General features: G+C 39.9%; 1 protein-coding gene across 1 annotated transcript in view; it reads left to right on the top strand.

Annotated features, from left to right (window-relative positions):
* Nucleotides 1-3,487: 3,487 nt before the first annotated feature.
* Nucleotides 3,488-21,128, top strand: part of LOC126416884 (facilitated trehalose transporter Tret1-2 homolog) — a 56,421-nt gene continuing 38,780 nt past the window's right edge. The window contains exons 1-2 of the mRNA XM_050084768.1: nucleotides 3,488-3,671; nucleotides 18,576-18,864. Coding sequence (XP_049940725.1) covers nucleotides 3,488-3,671; nucleotides 18,576-18,864 — 473 coding nt within the window. The remainder of the gene's footprint in view (nucleotides 3,672-18,575; nucleotides 18,865-21,128) is intronic.

Here is a 21,128-nt window from a genome sequence, read left to right as displayed (position 1 = left end):
GACCAAGCAATATGAAGGTGTCTCTATATGAGGACAGTGAGAACAAAAATTACTACCTCTTCACGAAACATTTATTAGTAACATCAGTGAAACAAAATATAAGTGTCCATATTTGAGAAAGCGAGGCATGAGAGGGTATTACTTCCCATCGTTCATGGAGCGCCATTTGATTCACCATTACAATGGCATGTAGTACTTTGGCTCACTAGAAGTGTAATCCCTGCACCATACAGCGCAGTTGTAAGTAGGCTGTTTATGTTTTCTCTATGTAAGTAGGCTGTTTATGTTTTCTCTATGTAAGTAGGCTGTTTGTTTTCTCTGTGTAAGTAGGCTGTTTAGGTTTTTTTATTGGTAACGCCACCTCTGTATGAAAATCACTGGCTGTGCTGTGTGCAGTCTGTGGCTGCTTTGCATTGTTGTAATACTCGCCATTGTAGTGTTAGGCAGCTGGCTGTGAACGGCGCGTAGCGTTGCGCAGTTGGAGGTGAGCCGCCAGCAGTGGTGGATGTGGAGAGAGAGATGGCGGAGTTTTGAAATTTGTCATGAACTGCTATATTTATATATGATGATATCAAGGTAAATACATTGTTTGTTCTCTATTAATATCTTTCATTTGCTAACTATCCGTATCAGTAGTTAATGCCTTCAGTAGTTTGAATCTTTTATTTAGCTGGCAGTAGTGGCGCTAGCTGTATTGCAGTAGCTTGAGTAGCGAAGATTTTTGTGAGGTAAGTGATTTGTGAAAGGTATAGTCTAATGTTAGTCAGGGCCATTCTTTTGTAGGGATTATTGAAAGTCAGATTGCGTTGCGCTAACAAAATATTGTGTGTCAGTTTAAGGACAGTCATGTATAATTGTTCAAAGGGGACGTTTCATACAGTTTTACAACTACTGTCATTCCGTGAGAGGACAAGATGGGGTGTGATCATCAAGGACAGTACTGGCACACGGGGTTTCTGTGGAAGCAGGGTGTACACAATGTGGATATTCACAAGCGATTCGTGGCAGTGTCTGGAGGGTGTGCCCAGTCACGAAAAGTATTCGACCAGATAGGAATGGGGAAATCACGGCTGCCATCGCTGAGATAGGACTCCAGACACTGCCTCACCTACCTTATTTTCCCGACTTAACTCCTTCACATTACCACCTGTTCGGGGCTATGACGTGCGGACATTATTTTGGAGACTTCCAGTAACTGCGAACAGCTGTCCTGCTGTGGGTGTGTCGGACCGCAGGAAAGGGGTTTGAGGGGGAGCCACAGAAGTTACAGGGACCAAATCAGCAAAAAAAATGTGGAAATGGATATACCTGGAAACCTAGTTTCAGCAACGACAGCTGTGGTTTTCCGACTAGTATGGGGACGAGCGTTGTCGTGTTGCAACATCACTTTTCTTGATGGTGCACACTCTCCACACACACTGTAGTCAATCACCTGTGAATGTCCTCTACGTGTACTAGGGATGGCGGTTCTCGCTGAAACAACCTGTTTTAGGTAATATCGTTTTTTTTCACGCCATTTTATCCTGACTGTTAAAACCGCTCGAAATAAATGGTTTGAAATAACCGATTTTCGGTTGTTTATTCCTATTATTTCCTGTAATGAACGTAGAAAGCGAACAAAAATTATAGAACTTTGACTCCATCAGTATCAAGATATACAAAATGAAAATATTAAATTAAATAGACAAATAAAAGAATATTTACTCCTTCCAACGTCCGCTGCTTTTCTCGAAAAGTGTTAAGTGGTTGAATACTACAAAAAACACCACTATTCCCCTATTGATTCAAATTTTTTGAAACTATGCTCAAAAGTCACGTTGTAATGTGGGATCGTACCACTATTTGGGCACTGCGAATAGTTAATGCTAAAGAGTGAAAACTGAGGTGAAGAACTCCGATTTTCGTGTTAATCTGTCCGTTTTCGAGGGCTGCAAGCAGATAAAGGCGTATTATATAGATACAGCCGCCGCGCGGGATTAGCCGGGCGGTCTCAGGCGTTGCAGTCATGGACTGTGCAGCTGGTCTCGGCGGAGGTTCAAGTCCTCCCTCGGGCATGGGTGTGTGTGTTTATCCTTAGGATAATTTAGGTTAAGTAGTGTGTAAGCTAAGGGACTGATGACCTTAGCAGTTAAGTCCCATAAGATGTCACACACTTTTTTTTTCTTTTTTATAGACACAGCCAGCAGATCGGCTACGTTCTATTTTTATTGTATACTATAAGTGAAGAGTTGTTGAGGTTTCAATTTATTACTCTTACAATAATTTTATTGCTCTTTTATAATTTCGTTGAAACGGCAGACAAATAATTAAACTTTTAAAGCAAATCAAGCTCTTACTTCCGTGCTACGACAATTTTTTAAAATATTTCCAGGCTCGAGCTGGTGTCTTTCAGCAATACAACGAATATCGGACGACGACAGTGAGAAAAAATCTTACAGACCAGATGGAGGCAAATTTTGAACACGTCAAATACACGTGCGCCTTAAGGCACGTCACACGGCACGGCAACAGGGACATTATTCTCTCAGCAATGCTGTACGACTTCGTATACTATGTGTTTGTTGCTCGTTTCTGTCGCCATTTTTATTAAAACTGCACTGACTGCTTTTCCCACTTTCTGTAATAACGCAATATTTCGAACCAATTCAAATTTTACGAATAAAAATTACTCCTTTTATAAAGAAGATTTATTTGAAAACGAAAAATTTTAGCATTTCTGCTTCGGCTAAATGATATTTCGGTGCCATTAATCGGTTATTAGTTTTAAAAAAAATAAAAAATAAAAGCTGGCCGGGGTGGCGGAGCGGTTCTAGGCGCTATAGTCTGGAACCGAGCGACCGTTACGGTCACAGGTTTGAATCCTGCCTCGGGCATGGATGTGTGTGATGTCCTTAGGTTAGTTAGGTTTAATTAGTTCTAAGTTCTAAGCGACTGATGACCTCAGAAGTTAAGTCGCATAGTGCTCACAGCTATTTTAAAAAAATAAAAATTCGCTGTTATAACCAAAACCAAACAAATACGGAAAAATATCCTTCATTCAGAACTAAAATACCGGTAATGGTTTTAACCGGTCACTTTTTCTCATCTATAGTGTGCACATGCTCCTTTCACAGAAACTACGTTGTCCAGCGCTGTACTTAATGATCACACTCTATGTCCTTCGCTCACGTAATAATTGTAGTTGAGAAATTGAGCCGTGCTCTCCAGGGTTTACATCTCCAATGATTGACTTGCTGTATTTACGAGTCAAATGGCGCACTATGAATGAGGAGAAAAAAAAAGAGTAAATCAATAAGGAATGGCATTCGTGTTACTCACATAGGCTGCGCCGCTAGCTTGTTTTAGCTGTGGTGCAGACGTTATTATGTTCCCAGTCTGTGCTCGTGTTCCTTGCAAATCTGGGCGCCTGCGCAGACACGTGTGGATAATCTCGCGGATTATTCGTAGGTACTTAAGCAACGACGTCTCCTAGCAGTTAAGTACAGGAATGAAGGCCGTCACAAGCAAACGGTGCAGCGTGGCTGACGGTTATAGTGTGGCGGGTGTCTTCAAGAACACTGCGGGGATATGGCCGTATACCAAACCTACCACCAATGGGAAAATGGTTGAGGAGGTGCAGTTGGCTGAAAAGAAGCCAGACACATGGCCCCAGCTACTTGCTGCTGTTGTCGGTAAGGCAAAAAATATCGTTATTTCAACTTGTGTGATGTGCGTGCGTGTGTGTGTGTGTGGCGGGGGGGGGGGGGGGGGGGGGTGGGGGTAATAGAACCAAATCTAAAAATGCTGGTTGTTTACGTTTTCCGTAAGTTCCTGTGGAGCTTGTGAGCTACGTTATGAAAACGATCTATGGAAGTTCCCCATCGGTCTGTCGTACAGGAATTATTGGCAGTCACTGAGCAAAATTTGTCAACGGATACTGCAGTACTGAAAACACAAATTTCTGTAACTATATCTGCAGCTACATTCATACCCAGTTAATCTCTAGACACTCTTTCACAGACGGTGTTTTTCTTATGTCACAGAGGGAGTGCGGTAACAGTGTTTACATGCATGCCTCATTGTCATTTGTTACTAGTCACGTGATCTTCACAACCTGTAAGAGATCGATGTATATACCTGTAGTATATGGAGGATCTGATGCTAAACCCGTCGCATTCGGGAGGACGACGGTTCAATCCCGCGTCCGGCCATCCTGATTTAGACTTTCTGTGATTTCCCTAAATCGCTCCAGGCAAATGTTGGTATGGTTCCTTTCAAAGGGCACGGCCGACTTCCTTCCCCGTCCTTCCCTGATCCGATGAGACCGATGACCTCGCTGTCTGGTCTCCTTCCCTAAAACAACCCAACTCAAACCAGTCCTCAAAATTTAAAAAAGTAGTCTTTGCGCGATAAACAAAATGTTTCTCTGGGCATCAGCAAATTAATTCTTTTCAGCATTTCTGTTACATATTCAGACGCACCTAAAACTATTTCCGTCACCTCTCTTTGTATATACAGGACGTATTCTGTGAGGCAAAAGTATCAAAATGAATGTCTTTTGGATTTAAGATCCACGAAATTATATAACAAGCTAGCTATGGTCAACAGTATTGCCTTGTAACGTATTCTGTAGGTTAACATCTGGTTAAGAATTTAGAAACCTTTATACATCGTTTCATTTTCGTAAGGGACTTAGCATGTATCTCACTTGGCATGAAACGCGACATATTCCTAACGTTATAACAATTTCTCACGTTTCGATCGTAAGTTTTCCCTCTTAAATAAATAAAGTACTAGTTGTTCGAACAGGTTACATCACTACCGACAAATCTCTGATATTTCGTAATTTACACGATGCTCTATTTCGTAACACTTTTTCTGTCTTATTTTTCGTTTATCGTTTTTCGTTTTCTCCTTCTTCCTCGTTTCCTGTTTTCTGCTGCATTGTCCACGAATATCAAACTCCTTGTTCTTCCCCAAACAGTTTTCAATTTTCTGTAAGAACTGCGGCTCTTGTGCATCTGCGGTTTATTGGAGTACTTTATATTACTCATTATTTATATAACTGACCTGTGGCGCATTATCTTTCTTTTTCTACTTATGGAGAATGAAACACAGTTACATGTCTTTGTCTAACTTTAGTAACTGCTGATCCACATCTGAGACACTTTATAAAAAATCTCATTATTGTTCTTTTATTGTCCCCCTGGTTATTGCAGGCACTACTGTTTCCAATTAAACACAAATTCAGTGTCATTACTGGAGCGCTTTTGGCACAGGTTAATCATATGTTTTAATCAAAGGAACGAGTTGTAAATTTCCTCCCTTAACTAATAGACTCAGACTGTTAGTAGTCATAGCCTATTAAAAATGACCTGATATTACATAGCTCAATATGAATATCGCCGTTTCAATAGCAGAAAAGTGAAGCTCCCACTACTGGGGATCTTCAACAAATACTCTTTTCGGATTGCTGTCCTAGTTTACTTACTGGGTGTATTTCAGTCATCTCCATTGCATCTTACAGGCTAACGGTATAAAACACTGTTCGGTGGGATGTATGACTCGGATGGGACGTTCGACAAATGTTCTGTTGGGAAGAAGTATGAGAAACTACGTCAGAATACGGCATGACAGTTGATGATGATGATTTTTGGTTTGTGGGGCGCTCAACTGCGCGGTCATCAGCGCCCGTTCAAAGTGCCAGTTTTTACGAAGTCCAAATTTTTTCACAGTCCAATCTATTCACTGTCACGAAAGATGATGAGGGTGATGAAATGATGAGGACAACAAAAACACCCAGTCCCTGGGCAGGGAAAATCCCCAATCTCGGGATGACAGTGCTGAACATTATGTACAGAGTGTACATAAGGTCCAGGAACACTTTCAATTATTTATTGCGCAAGACCCAAACATTGTACAGATATCATACATACGTCATTGTGAAGACGAACACTGAAACTTTTTTTTTTTTTTTCATGTATACCGCCACACTGTAGTTTGGTAATTTGCCGATAGTAAGCGCTAGTCGCAAACATGGCGAGTTCAGGTGTGCAGCGAGCTTTCTTTGTGTTGGAGTTCGACAAAAACAAGTGTGCTACAGCTGTTCAACAGATGTTTAGAACCAAGTACGGTAAGAATCCACCAACAAGGAAGGTCAATTACCTCTGGCACGGCAAATTCGCTACGACGGGTTGCTTGTGCCCGGGAAAGAGAAATGGGCATTCTAGTGTGAGTGAAGTGAATGTGGAGCGCGTATGAGAGACATTCTGAGGGACATTCATAAGGAGTCCAAAGAAATCGGTTCGTCGTGCATCCTGTGAACTCTAAATGGCTACAATGACACTGTGGAAAGTACTGTGACGGAAGCTGTCTATGAAACCATCCAAGTTGAAGCTAGTGCAGAAGCTCAACGACGACGACAAAGACAAGCGTTTTTAATTCTCTTCCCACTTATAACAATTGAATGAGGATGGGGATGGCATTGTTGATCGCTTAATTTTTAGCAACGAAGCCACTTTTCACACTAATGGGAAAGTGAACAGACATAATTGTCGAATCTGGGGTACAAAGCAGACACCGTTGTTCTTCGATGAGAGCACTGTCATTGGATATTCCTTCTTGGACATGTTGCAGCAATGGCTGATGCCTCAAATGCAATCGGACTCTCCGTTCATCTTTCAGTAGGCTGGGACTCCACCACATTTTCATCGTGAAGTTCGTGGGAATCTGAACACGAAGCTGCCACATCGATTGATCGGCCGTCCTAGAGAAGGGGGACAACTGTTTCATGAAATGGCCTCCCCGATCATCAGATCTCACTCAGTGTGACTTTTTTCTGTGGGGACACATTAAAGGTCTGGCGTATGTACCGCCTCTACCACGTGATGTAGTAGAGCTCCGGGAGAGAATACGGGAAGCGACTGCCACAGTCGACGATGCCATGCTGGGACGGGTGTGGCAAGAATTCACATTACCGTATTGACGTCTGCCAAGTTACTCATGGTTCGTATATCGAATGTTTGTAAAAAATACTTTCAGAGTTTCTCTTCAAAATGCAATGTGTATGACATCAGTACAAAGTTTAGTTCTTGTGCAGTAAATAATTGAAAGTGTTCCCGGACTTTATGTACTCCCTGTACATCAGCGAACGTTCACGGGAAAAAAAGCGAAAAGGCAGGTACGTGGATTCTGTAGAAATAATAAAAAACAGGGTTTCTGGTTATTTCTCAGTTTACTAACTGCTGACAAACGGAAGTTATACACTTTCCTGCATCTCATATACATGAGCTTCATTAGGAAGGTGTCATTAATGCTGTAGAAAGCAAACAGAAGATCGACAGTTGCGGTGTCCACACGTCATCATAACGAAAGAATGATGAAGAATTTATTGCCTCAGGAGGTATAAATTACCCTTGCCATATAAATCAGTTGCTGAAGGTTCCAGTTATACTGCCGTGTAAGATGCATCTCATTCAAAACTTCTTGAAATATTACGACCTTTCTTGAGCACCGTAACCAAAATACTCGCCTCTTCATATTTCCAATTGTTCACCATTCCGATGATCTCTTGAGTGTCGTTTTATCTCAGGTCATTCGCGCTTTCTTCCTTTAATAACTGTTCTTATGTCTTCACCACACTTCTTTTATTTCCAAAGGCACCTTACGCGTTTCGACTTTCCATCTTTCAAAGGTAGTGTTATGTCAGTAGCATAAAATTGCTCATTAAATACACTGTATCATGTCAACATTCCCAATCACGAGACAAGCGCGAAGTAGTTCAGAATGTTGACGTGATACAATGTATGTAATGAGCAATTATCTTGATTGACATAACACTGCCTTTGTAAATAACGGTAGACGAAACGCGTAAGATGTTTTTGAAAATAAAAACGTGTGGTCAGGGCACAAGGAAAGTTATTGAAGTGCATCCAAAGAGGCGCTTCATCTCACAGCATTTTCATGCGAATTGCAGCTTTCTCCCTTTGTAGCTGACGTTTACAGGATTTTCTTGTACAGGAAAACTGACAAGTTGTTATAAAAGAGATAATGCTACACTTAAATTTGATCGTAGTACATATGTACGTAACAACTTTTGTTTATTTTTTTATTATTTATTTATTTATTTATTGATTTATTTTTGTAGAAGTCAAGAGCCTCAGTTTGTTTCGAGAATAAGAACATGATACAAGTAGGCTGTAATATGTTTATTGTCTGTGTGATTAGCCAATTTTAGCAATGGCTAATTTTCACACACATCTTTTAAGCTTTCCGCTTCACCATTAAAACTGGCTAATTGAACAGATAATACAGATTACAGCCCACTTGTGCCATGTTTTCATTCCCAAAACTTAACAATGGCAAACATAAAAGTAAATGAGGATGGAATTGTGAAACACTAGCAGAAGTTTCATAATGGAGAATCCCCCAAGCATTTTGAGGGCACCCTTTAAATCCAGTTTTGGATGTGGGGTAGAAGAACTTGGCCCTCTTCTAGCAACAACGTGTCTAAAGTCATTTGAATAGTGACGCATTCCACGTCATTGGAAAAGTCATTTATCATTTTTCTATCTGTAGGAATAGTTGCACTATACATGCAATGTGCTCACTGGCTTCCTTTTGTCCCAGAATATAATTTGTGCTCACTTATGAAGATTTTCTGATGATCAAACAATTCCTCACAGATGTCATCCTTGAGCAAAACCGTCATTCAGTCTACAAAAACCAAAGTAACAAAAAGCATAACGTACTGCAATGATTACAATATAACTGCTAGAGATGCTTTATCCATAAACGTGAAAAGTGCTTGTTGGATGAGATTTTAAATTTTCAGGCAGCTAAAGACACAGAGAAACCAAAGTAAGAGGAAGGTGAGCATGGGACAGAGTTCCTATGCAGAGCCTCATATTTGACGGATTTTGCTCATAGTCTGGTTCCCGGTTGTTTCACACAAACGAAGCCTATTCTTATCAAACAATGATGTGTAATTAATATATGTGGTGTAATTGATAGAACACACCACTACGTTAAATTCTGCAGCAAAATTTGATTCACTGAACAATGGTAATTGTAGTTTAATTTCATGAGACTGCTGAAAATGTTTAATAACACTTCCATGATAGGCCTCGTGCCCATGAACTTGTTTGCTGATACTATAGTTCATCCCTTTTGGCTTAGCTAAAAAAAATTTGTGCCACTTAAATAGAGGAGAACCTGAACGACAAATAGACATGGAGACTACACACCTCTTTCTTGAGATCAACGTGGAATAACGTAAAACTGTTAAGAAATTGAAATGTGGTAAGGTTACTGTTTTACATTAAATGAATCTGATGAAATTATTTGAAAAATTCGGGATCAAACAAAATTCATTGCATTCAAAAACTTTCTGTGTTACAATCGCTCCTAGGTGGTGAACAAATGTTAAGTATATGCCACTGAGAGTCTCTTCGAGTCATTTCAGTCACTTACTTTGGTAACTCGAGGTCTTGAAGGAGAGTTTCCATCACCCACTACTATCAACATCACAGTCCCGGTATGTCGCGGCTTGCTACGTCACTACTCGACGCAACTACGCCATTGTGAGAAAAATTTATGGGTGGGCCCAAAAACAAACTCCCTTCACTTTGGTATTAACGAAATTGTTAAGCTAAAGCTCAGTAACCCTGCCTTGACCCGCGAGGCGAGGATCACCAAGTCATAAGTTTTATACCACCTTCATCTTCGTAACGGTCTGATTGCCTTCAGATGTTTTCAAAATTCTTCTTACTGAACTGGAAACATGGATCACTGCTAGTCTCCACATAATCCGCAACTAAAGCCCCGCAATTTCATCAAAAAGCTCAACAAAGACACAGTTCCAAGATGCTAGTCAAAGGTTGGATTCTACACATGACACAAGCTTCTAAATCTCCACATAGTTCAATCCTGAAATCACAATTTACGATCAGCTATCAATACCGGTAGCTGCCACCTAGAAGTCTCGCATATCTACGCCTGGTGCCAAAATTTACCTTGAGAATTCGAAAACTACTTATATAATCTCACACCCTTGTGCAAAATATAGAGTTCTTGCAGTATTTTCGCATCAGAAACATTGCTTGACCAATCCCTACAGATCCCAAATTTATGTCTTTGGAAACTACTACGCTATCAAAATTAATTACCACCTCATGCATGACTCTGGATACTAGGGCATCTCTTTATAATCCTGTATTCTGTGTGGTGAAGATACAATGCTTCTATTATTCCAGCTGCACTGTGACCGACAAAGAGTTGATATTAACGAATTAATAATAGAAATATAGTAATAATTTTTGGAAGTTGTGACACTGTAGCAGAAGGCTGCTGATTATGAAATGCTGTTTGTTTATTCTGAAACAAATGCAGCATGGACTTTAAAGACGTGCTTATGATTTTGTTACTGACTTTCGTTGTGATAGGTATCAGCTGCGTTACGGAAGGAAGAAAAAACTGGCATGAAGTAAACCAGCACTCCAGCGAGTTTCGAATCTATGCCGATAGCTGCATTAACTTCAAGAAATTGGTGACATGGCACACATCTAGTAAGACGACGCTGATGCGAATACTCTCTAGTTGTGATACGATACTGCAGTGCCTGTGATATTCCGAATTACGGTGCAAAGTTCCTTTGGACTGCAATATCATATTTATCAGCCGACACTGGGCAAGCGACTTTCAAGTATAATGTCTCCCTTGTATGGGAATATACATAACTGATGTACGCGTAGAGGTTGTAAACACATGGTTGACGACATATGGAAGTTTGAATGTGGCCATGAGTCGTGATCGGCTAGTCATAAGGTAAGATGACCGCTCGCAAGAAGAGATAAATTCGTGTCCGAGCTCCAGCCCGGCACAAACATTCATCGTCGTCATTCCATTATACCAACTATAGAAACCCATAATCGCAGTTGTGAATACATTTCAAGCACTGTCTCATTTCTGTTGCTGCAGCTGTCAAAGAGAGAGGCAAACGGTTCGTGCAGCGAAAGACAAGAGCAATGGTCATTTATATGTTGTATTGTTAAGGTCATTTATATGCTGAATTGCCTTCCAGCAGTCCAAAATTTTTAATTTTTACCTCACTGTCATACGTTAGGTAAGAATCATTCACAATATTTCATCACAATGGCAAGAAAATATAAATTCAATTTAGAACAACAATTCTGTGTCACTGGAGGAAGTAAATCGACAGTCACAGAATTGTCAAACATCTTTGTGATGTAGCCAGTTTCAGCTACTTTAGCAGCAGAGAGAGTTTTTGGGATCGTCTCTAAACATCTAGCACTTGTCCAGCTATCTGAACCATACACCAGCAAGCTATAGTATTTTTTGAGATATGCTTTTCAGGACACCGCACCATGTGTGACACAAGATTGTGATTATAGAACCTACTGGAAACGGTGCAAAAAGCAGAGCTCTTCATGCTTCTATCCAACAGTCTGTTTCCAGTAATGCATTCCTGCTGCTCGCAATTTTTTTACGGACTTGCTGACATTGGATTTTTCAACAGAGTAGGCAAAATATTGTTTTATGTTTCCAATAGGCGATACGCTAACAATCTGCTACAGAATACTAAAATGTTTAGTCTCACTATAAACGTAAATATACATATGGCACATTCTACTGAAAAAAACGCAGTGTCAACAAGTTCTTGAAGCGATATGAATGCATGACTCGAAACAGAATGTGGGATGGAAGCATGGAGAGCTGTCTGCATTCCGTATTATCTGAAACCTTTTTCTGCTAAGAGCATTAATCGGAAACTTTGGGCTGCGTTAATCGTGTACCATCATGACGACCATAACTGGTGGGATGAGATCTTGGAGTGGTTGATGTATGTCTTCAATAGTTCAAACATGGCACACAAGAGGCATGTAAGGATACTCCAGTAAAATTTATGTTTGTCTTTCAGCCAAAATTCCCCCTGTCTAGCCTACAGTCCACTGATGAATTACTATCCAACAGGACAACTCCTGAACACATTCATGAGAAGTAGGGTCAGGCCAGGAAAAACATTCAAGTAGCCAATAGGCAGAAAGCTAAACACTGTAATAAAGGACATGATCGAATAGCTTAGCATGGGGGCACAAATTCACCTGAGAAATTTTGACATAATTGTTAGTACGGAAGCGAAGCTGATTGGAAAGCACTTACCACAGTTTTTGGGTCTTACCAAAATCTTAAATTTGTTGCTCCTGGAAATGTTCTTTTAAAGGAGATCACAACAGCAACGGAGTGTTATATTTCTCACTTAAACTTGGTTATGGCATGGCTGATGCGTAATTTTGGTTTTTATATTTATTGTGCTTTCTTCTGGAACTTTTATAAAATGCATGTATCCCTAAGAGGCGAAACAGAACTCCGATGCATCTTTGGTTTGGAGTCAGACATTCCTTTTTCAAAGCATGAAATAGGGCAAAGTAGATATTGTCGTGATTTCATGGTACACATAAATCTTTGGCCTGCTAAGTGGGTGGCACAATGGTTGCAGCAGTTTCCTCATCCTGCCAGAAAGGCGTGGTTTCTAGAGCAGAGCTGCGCAAGCACCAATCTGAATCAATTAGCTAGTGTCCACTGTGTGCGGAAGTCATTTTGTTGGAGATCTATGGAATGCCCTCAGTTTGAAGCACGTGCCTGTGGAGTCAGTTAAGGATTAATTGCTGATGATGTGAGAGAGTGTGGCACCAAGCACCGAAGCCACCCATTCACAGGTCTACCAGTTGGCCAACCCACTCTGCAGAGCAGGTCTGCCCCAACAGGTTCGCCTTTGTGTTTACGATTTTATAGTGGTAGGGTGCATGATCTGGGCGCATCGGCTCCACTGGCGCAATGCTACCTGCTAGCCCAAACTGCTACCTGCCATCCTACACTTCACCCATTTCCCTTCTGATTTTGGCATGTTGATAACTGCCACACGACTGGGCACAGTTAGGGTCCACAAAACAGCCGCATTGTGCCCACAGTCAGATGGGTTTGGGACTAGCTCAGTGGAACTGGAGGTGGGGGGAGGGGGGGGGGGGGGTAGGTTGGGCGGCTCATGGGTGCTGTGAATGGACATCTTTATTGAATATCTAGATTGTTCTGTTGTGATGCCTGGTGAGGCTACTCCTGGAATGCGTAGTTGTGGAAGTGCCTAGTACTGGCTGCCTCCTACATAAGGCTGCTAAAGGAAGCCCTTACGTGAAGCTCTCATGTCTTGCAATCTGTAATTATTAGAATGGAAAACCAGTCCAAGTTGCAAATTTTTACTTTTATTCATTTGATGACCAGTTGTGGGCCGAAAACTAGTCACCAAATGAATAAAAAGTACAAATTTGCAACTCGGACTGGTTTTTCGTTATACTGATTAACAGAAGTTGCTGAGCCAAACTAATCCAGCATGCTGAAAGTTTGTTTGTTCTTTGATCCCAATTATGCATACCCGTGACGTTAAGCCCTTGGAGAACAGGCTGGCCAGTTTTGTTCTGATGCTCAAGAAGGCTATGTCTGGAGTGCACAGATGAGACAGTATCTAGTGCAGTGTGCCTTGTACACAAGACTGCTCAAGGACACCCCCATGTGAAGCTCTTATGTCTTGCAGTGTGCAACTAACAGTTCCTTGATGCCATTTATGCAATACTTTTTGATCAAGTGCTTGGTAAAATATTCTTTCTGAAGGTGTCAAACTACAATCAAGTAACACATTACAATTCCTGTTTAGTGTTCAGCTGTGTTGGTTTGTTGTATGAGCTTACTATTTGATACTATTCTGTTTGGTCAAATGACACCTAGAGTGCAGAGGAGAATATTTTCTGTCTTGCAAGAATATTGTCTTAACCCAGGATTGTGTGTTTACCATATGTTCATGCTTCTTGATGTATTCTGTGTATTTTAAATTTTAGTTTCAATGGTCTATATTGTGCCTCACATCTGGCTTTTAGTGTTCACATGTTAATTTATTCTGTAATTTATGGTTGGTAGTATTTTCAGCCAGAACTTACTTTTGGATTATAAGATTTTCTAATATTTCTTTCATGTCAGAAAGAATAGACACCACATGGAATCTGCAGCTGTGATACATATTGTGTAAAGTACGTAAACTGAGCGTGGATGGTGGAGAAAGTAAAGGGAAGGGACCATTGATGTCACATGCATTGGGATCATTAGACGGAATCAGCAGCATGGAGTGAAAATGTGTGCCTGACTGGAATCTGACCTGGGATCTCCTGCTTACTAGCCAGCTGTATTAACCACTGTCAACTACTACACCATGCAGATATAATGGTCATCGCAGTTGGGCAGAGCATCTCAGCACACCTCTCGGTCAACCTACGCTTCCACCTAGACCCATTTATCCACTATAAGCGTCCATGTATTCCATGCTCGCTACTTCGAGGGGTCCAATGTAGTTATACATACACATTGAACGTGATGGAATCATTGCCCAGTGAGGCGATCAATTATATGAATTTGTGATGTCTGTTCTTTCAGTCATCAACAGTCCCTTTCATTTCATTTCCTTTTTACCCCTCCCCAAACTTCAATTTACACAATATGTATCACAGCTGCAGATTCCCTGTGGTGTCTGTTCATTCGGACACATTATTCGTACAGTTGATTGGGCAATGAATCCACCACCTTCAGTGTACATGCACAGTTACGTTCGACCTCCTGCATGTCAAAGTAGCGGGCATGAAGGACAAGCACAGTGACAGGGGACAGGTGGGGTTAGATGGGAATGTGGGACGAACGAGAGATGTATGGAGATAATCCGTGCAGTTGTGATAAACACTGTGTCTAAGATGGGTCAGTGGTTAATGAAACTGCCTAGTGTAACCTTCCCGCAAAAATTTATGAAAATATTTTAAATGAGAATTGGGACATCGTGTTATGTGTAACCTCCCCGTAATTATTTTTAAATGATATGAATTGAAGAGCCAAATGTTAGCTTCCCACAGTAATAAAACTGAATGATAATAAAAATGTGCAAAAAATGTTAAGTCCCCACAAAATTAACCTTAAGATCAACCTGATAGATTTTATAAGGGCAGCTGCGCTGACCTTAGACCCTGTGCAATAATTAATCTGATAAATTGATTCTGGGAGGAAAAGCATAGGAAATATTGTTTCAATTGGAATGATTCTTTTCTAAAAAAAAAAAAAAAAAAAAAGAACGATTGCTTTGAAAACAAAATTATTATTGGGGCACTTCTTGAACAAATTAATTACAATTAACAGATGTTATTGGCTGAGCGCAATGCTGCTTCATTACCTTATTTAACAACATACCTCGTCCCAAACCGTGACCAGAGACCCATGTCGACGCCCGCCGACTCCTCACACACAACTTCCGACTGAGTACAACTCGCAACTGCTAACTACATGCTCTCGCGACTCCCTACGTACAACTACTTTCTCGCAACTGCAAACTCGCAACTGCACTCTCGCGCAGTCAAGCGCAGACTATCAACGATAAATAACTCTCTGGTGAGAGATTCTGTCATGCCTCGCCATCGCTGCTACTGAATACATACGTGTTTCACTAGTAAGCAGAAGATACCGAGTTCGGATCACAGTCTGCCACAATTTTCAGCTGTCGCCGCTGGTTCTGCATGAAAATCCCAGTAGGAGGAAAGGACTGTTTGTCTCATTTGGGTCAGTTATCCAAAAACGGTACTTTCCTCCTCGTATACTACAAATTTCACCGTTAACTCACTTATTTTAATTTAAAAAATGCCTATTTTATTATAAATTACTTAGAAAAATTAACAAAAATAAATATTTTTCTTGTGATACTCACTTATTATAAACAAGTTTTCTTTTCTCACAAAAAGTAAATGTAAGGAAAAAAAGTAAAAGATGCGTGTAAGGAAAAAAGTAAGTGAATTATGGTTAATGGAGAATGAATGATTTTTTTTAAATTTACTGGCCTATCAGTTCACTGTATTTTGTTATAAAAATTATCCATAAAAATACTACACCCCTTTAGCTGTTTGGTATTGTCCATTTACAGATTATAAATTTTAATAGGAAAATATAAAACTTTTATCAGATTCAGAGAGTGAATTATAGATCATGAAATTCATTATTTTTATTTTTAAGTTTCTTCATTCCTTTATATCTCTATTCCATCTGCCCTTCTTCAGCTATTTGAAAATCCCATTCAGTAACTTAGAATACCTACTGGTAAGATAATCTTAAACTCATTATTAATCTCCACACAACTTTTTTCTCCATATATAGCATTAAAATATTCACAAATGGTTCAAATAGCTCGTAGCACTATGGGACTTAACATCTGAGGTCATCAGTCCCCTAGACGTAGAACTACTTAAACCTAACTAATCTAATGACATCTCACACACCCATGCCCGAGGCAGGATTCGAACTTGCGACCGTAGCAGTAGCGTGGCTCTAGAATGAAGGGCCTAGAACCGCTCGGCCACAGAGACTGGCAAATATTCACAACCGCTAATGTTACACAAATCATTTATCTCTAACTCACTTACTTTTTTAATCTGTTTCGAGACATTTGCATTGTTGAGCTTCTTGATTAGAGTCTCCATTTATATAAAAAACAATTATTAGATTTTTTCAAATGTGTAATGTCTGTATGGTAATGTATCTATTTTATTTTCCAAAACATATATCTTGTCATCATGTCTACTTAAGTCCTTTTATTTGATTTGACTAAATTTCATCTTTTTCACTTCAAATCAAATAATCAAATTCGTAATTGCGTATTGTTCTCTAGTGTTAAACAAGCAATCTTTGTAATCTTCTAAGCTTATTCTATTTTTAACAACAGATTCCTTAACACCTTTACATTGTTTCATTGTTTTATCATCAACTTTATAAGCATACGTTTTTGCTCTGAAGCCACATTATTCTTCCATTACTTTTCCATTGCATTCATCTTTCATTTTTCTTTAAACTTTCTTGTTTACTTGTGGAATACCATAAATATCATCTGTTGGATAACCACTTGTATCAAAGTAATCAATCGTCGATTTCATATCTTCATAGAAATCTTAAGTTTTTGTATTGTAGATATAACTCTCCATATTTTGATAATATAACTCAATATTTTCTCCACATTCCTGTTTCATTATTCTGTTACACTCATACCAACGTAGATTGGTTTATTAAATGTGGTTTTGTTATTATTGGTATGACTGGCAATAAGATCTTCATTAAACATCGTTCTTTCTGTACAGTTTGGCTTAGCTATTAATTTATCGCACTTTTGTCCACCTGAAACTAACTTTATATCCACTCTGTTTCTTATATTTTCTATTGTCTTCCCAAAAACAGAATTACTCAATTTGTAGAAATCTTATTCAAAATAATACTTCGATTGCCTCCTCATTTGAGTATTCAAATCTATATATTTTAAGAGTTTATGTATTTTTGTTATTTTCATTCCTAGAGACAGATACTGTTTAAGATTTCTATAGTGAACTACATAATTACATTTGTCATTCAAAGTAGTCCATAACTTATTTTCTTTAGTTCCAGGTAATATTACATTTTCAGAAGCGAATGGTAAATCTTCATATAAATTACGCAATTCTTTTGGATATTCTAGCTCTACTTCGAAAATATATCCAGTTTTTTTGCAGTATACAAAATTACACTCATTTTCACTCATTTTTGTACAATCAAAATTATTTGGTTCATCCCATTCATATAGGTAACATGATCACTTCACTCTACTTTCAGCTACCCATTTTTGACTACTTTGTAATTTTCCTATTTTTTATCCCTTTTTAAATTCTAGCTACTTTTAATCAAATCTAATGTTTTTTCCGCTATATATGGATGCTGAAAATAAAATGTGTGCTAGAAACAAAAAAGAAATATTCTGTAAATAACTTTCAGGAATTAAACCAACTAACGAAAGATTTTTTCTTACGTGCACCTTTTATAAAAGGAAGAAATGTTTTATTTTTGTCTTAAGTTAACCTTTTGTGAGAAAAAAATTAAAATAAGTGAACGTGATAAAAAGATATTCATTTTTCTTAATTTTTATAAGTAATTTATAATTAAAGAGGCGTTTTTTAAATGAAAATAAATAAGTTAGCCTTGAAATTTTGACTGTAGTAGGAGGAATGGACACCAGGACTGTGCCAAGTGAACCAGAACTAGAGCTTTCGTCTTACTGGTCCCGACGCAGCTGCTGTCAATAGTGCCTTCTCTTTCCTATCTTAACTCTCCCATTTAATTTTAATAATAGTTAGTAAGTGCGTTTGTTCCATAACAGAGATGCGAATAAATTGTGTCACAGCTAACTCATAGTTACATCTTGACAACCTCCAGCCACTTCCACTCCACAGCCTAAGATGCTGCTTTAATTTTCTCCAAGCCATCCTAATACCGGATCCTTCATGCCCACCACATCGGTTCTCATTTCTTCTTCTGTCACGTCAACAGACAGTTCTTCGTCTTTGTAGAGCCTTAAGTGCACACTTCTCAATTATCCGCTCTCTCCTCTGCTTCTAACATTAGAATTCCTCTTGCACTTGTAATCTCGATGATTTTACTTTCAATTTCAACAAAGTGTCTGTTGACTGTATGATGTGCCTGCTCAGTGAACCTGAACACATTCGCCATGGGCTCAACCATGGCGTGGCCGGCGATGGCGCTGCCGCAGCTGGTGTCTGCAGAGAGCGGCCTCAGAGACCGGCCTTTGACGGCGGACGAGGCATCCTGGGTGGCGTCTCTCCTGCTACTCAGCTCGCTCGTCGTCATTCCCCTGTTTGCGGTTGCCAGCGCACATATCGGTCGTAAAACGCTCGGATACGTCGTAATAACTCCGCTGCTGGCTAGCCTGATCATCCAGATGTTCTCGGTTTCGATCGAAGCTCTCTACATTGCAAGGTAAGAGTGATAGTCTTTCGAGACTGCGGTCACTATATTACGACAACCTACTTCTTTTGGGAATGGGAAGATCATCAATGTTTTCTTTCGATGCAGCTGCAGCCAGCCACGACTTTCTCTCTGTGCCACTCTCTTCGTCTCAGAATAGCACGTACACACTGAATAATCTGGTGTACATGTTCCACCTGTGGTCTAGGGGTAGCGTCTTTGACTAATCACCTAAACGTTCTGGGTCCTCGGCTCGAACCTCTCTACTGCTTAAATATCGAATAAAAACCATCAGTAATGACGGCCGAAGACTTCCGGCATAAGAAGACAACCTCGTACTGACAAAGGCCTTGTCAAAGATGGTGGAGGAGCGAGCAAAGGTTCAGGACACTCTCTGCCCTTAGGATGGAAACTGCCTATAAATCCAATGATCAATGCCATGAGAATGCAGAAGGCAACGGAAACCATTGCATTAAAAAGAAAAATTGTAATGTGTATCCACAGAACACGTGCCCTGTACTTGAAAAAGCAAAAGCGTTATGGTGATTTTTCAATTAGCAAAATATTACGGAGAAGTCCCTAATTCGGATTTCCTGCAGAGAATTGCCAAGAAGAAGGTGATCACCAGAAAACCAGTTAATAACCAACGAAAGGGTAAGGTTCTACAAACTGGGGCGTGGAATTTCAAAAGCTTCAACGTGACAGAGAAGCTAGAAAATTTAAATAGGGAAACGCAATTGCTCAAACTAGGTATAGTGGCGGTCAGCGAAGTGCAATGGAAATGAGTCAAGGAATTCTGGTTGGGATGGGTTGGGTTGTTTGGGGAAGGAGACCAGACAGCGAGGTCATCGGTCTCATCGGATTAGGGAAGGATGGGGAAGGAAGTCGGCGGTGCCCTTTCAAAGGAACCATCCTGGCATTTGCCTGTACCGATTTAGGGAAATCACGGAGAACCTAAATCAGGATGGCCGGACGCGGGATTGAACTGTCGTCCTCCCTAATGCGAGTCCAGTGTCTAACCACTGCGCCACCTCGCTCGGTAATGAATTCTGGTCAGACAGAAAATGGTATAACGGAAGTAGGGTTCGATATGAATAGGAAGGGAGGACAGAGCATGAGTTACTGTGAACAGTTCAGGAATAAAGTTGTCCACATCAGAATCGACAGAAAACCAACACCAACAATAATAGTTCATGTGTGTATGCCGACATCCCAAGAGGAAATGGGAATGAAAATTTAATAGTCATAGAGATTGGAATGTGATGGTAGAATATAGGATTGGTAGCATAAATGAGAAAGGAGAAAGACTGAGTTCTGCAATAAATTTCAGCTAATAAGAGTGAATACTCTGATCATGAATCACAAGAAATTTGGAAAAGGTCGGGGGATACGGGAAGATTCCAGTTAGATTTCATAATGATCAGCCAGAGTCGGATATTGGATTGTAAGGCTTAGCCAGGAGCAGATATAGCTCAGATCGCAATCTGGTAATGAAGAGTAGGTTAATGTTTAAGAGACTAGTCATAAAGAACCAATGTGCAAAGAAGTGAGGTACGGAAATACTAAGGAACGAAGAGATGCGCTTGAATTTCTCTCAGGCTGTAGACACTGCGATAACAAAAAGCGTAATAGGCAGTTCACTTGAAGCGTAATGAACGTCTCTGAAATGGCAATCACAGAAGTTGGAAAGAAATACATAGGTACTAGGAAGGTAACTACGAAGAAACCACGGGTAACAGAAGAAATACTTCAGTTGGTCGACGAAAGAAGGAAGTACAAAAATATAAATGGAAATTCAGCAATACAAGTCTGTTAGGAATTAAATTGACAGGACGTGCAGGAAAGCTACTGCGAAATGGTTGCATGAAAAATGTAAAGAAATGTCAGAGGAATGACTGTCAGAGGAACAAACTAACCATCAATAAAAGTTAAAATATTGAGAAAAATAATGGCAAGCTATAGGGAATGACGGGAAACACACAATATTTACAAGAACCAAGACGGAACAATAAGAGTGAGAACCAAGAACGAAGTGCTCGATTAAAAAGAATGTAAGAAAAGGATGTAATCTTTCGCCCCTAGTGGCCAATCTATATATCAAAGAAGCAATGAGGGAAATACAGAAAACGTGCAAGATTCGCGGATGAAATTGCTATCCTCAGTGAAAGCGAAGAAGTATTACAAGATCCGCTGAATGGAATAAACAGTCTAATGACTACAGTGTACAGACAGAGTAAATTGAAGAAAACGAAAGTAATGAAAAGTCTCAGAAATGA

Source organism: Schistocerca serialis, chromosome 8, assembly GCF_023864345.2.
Source record: "Schistocerca serialis cubense isolate TAMUIC-IGC-003099 chromosome 8, iqSchSeri2.2, whole genome shotgun sequence".
Classification (NCBI taxonomy): domain Eukaryota; kingdom Metazoa; phylum Arthropoda; class Insecta; order Orthoptera; family Acrididae; genus Schistocerca; species Schistocerca serialis.
This window is presented reverse-complemented; position numbering and strand designations above follow the sequence as displayed.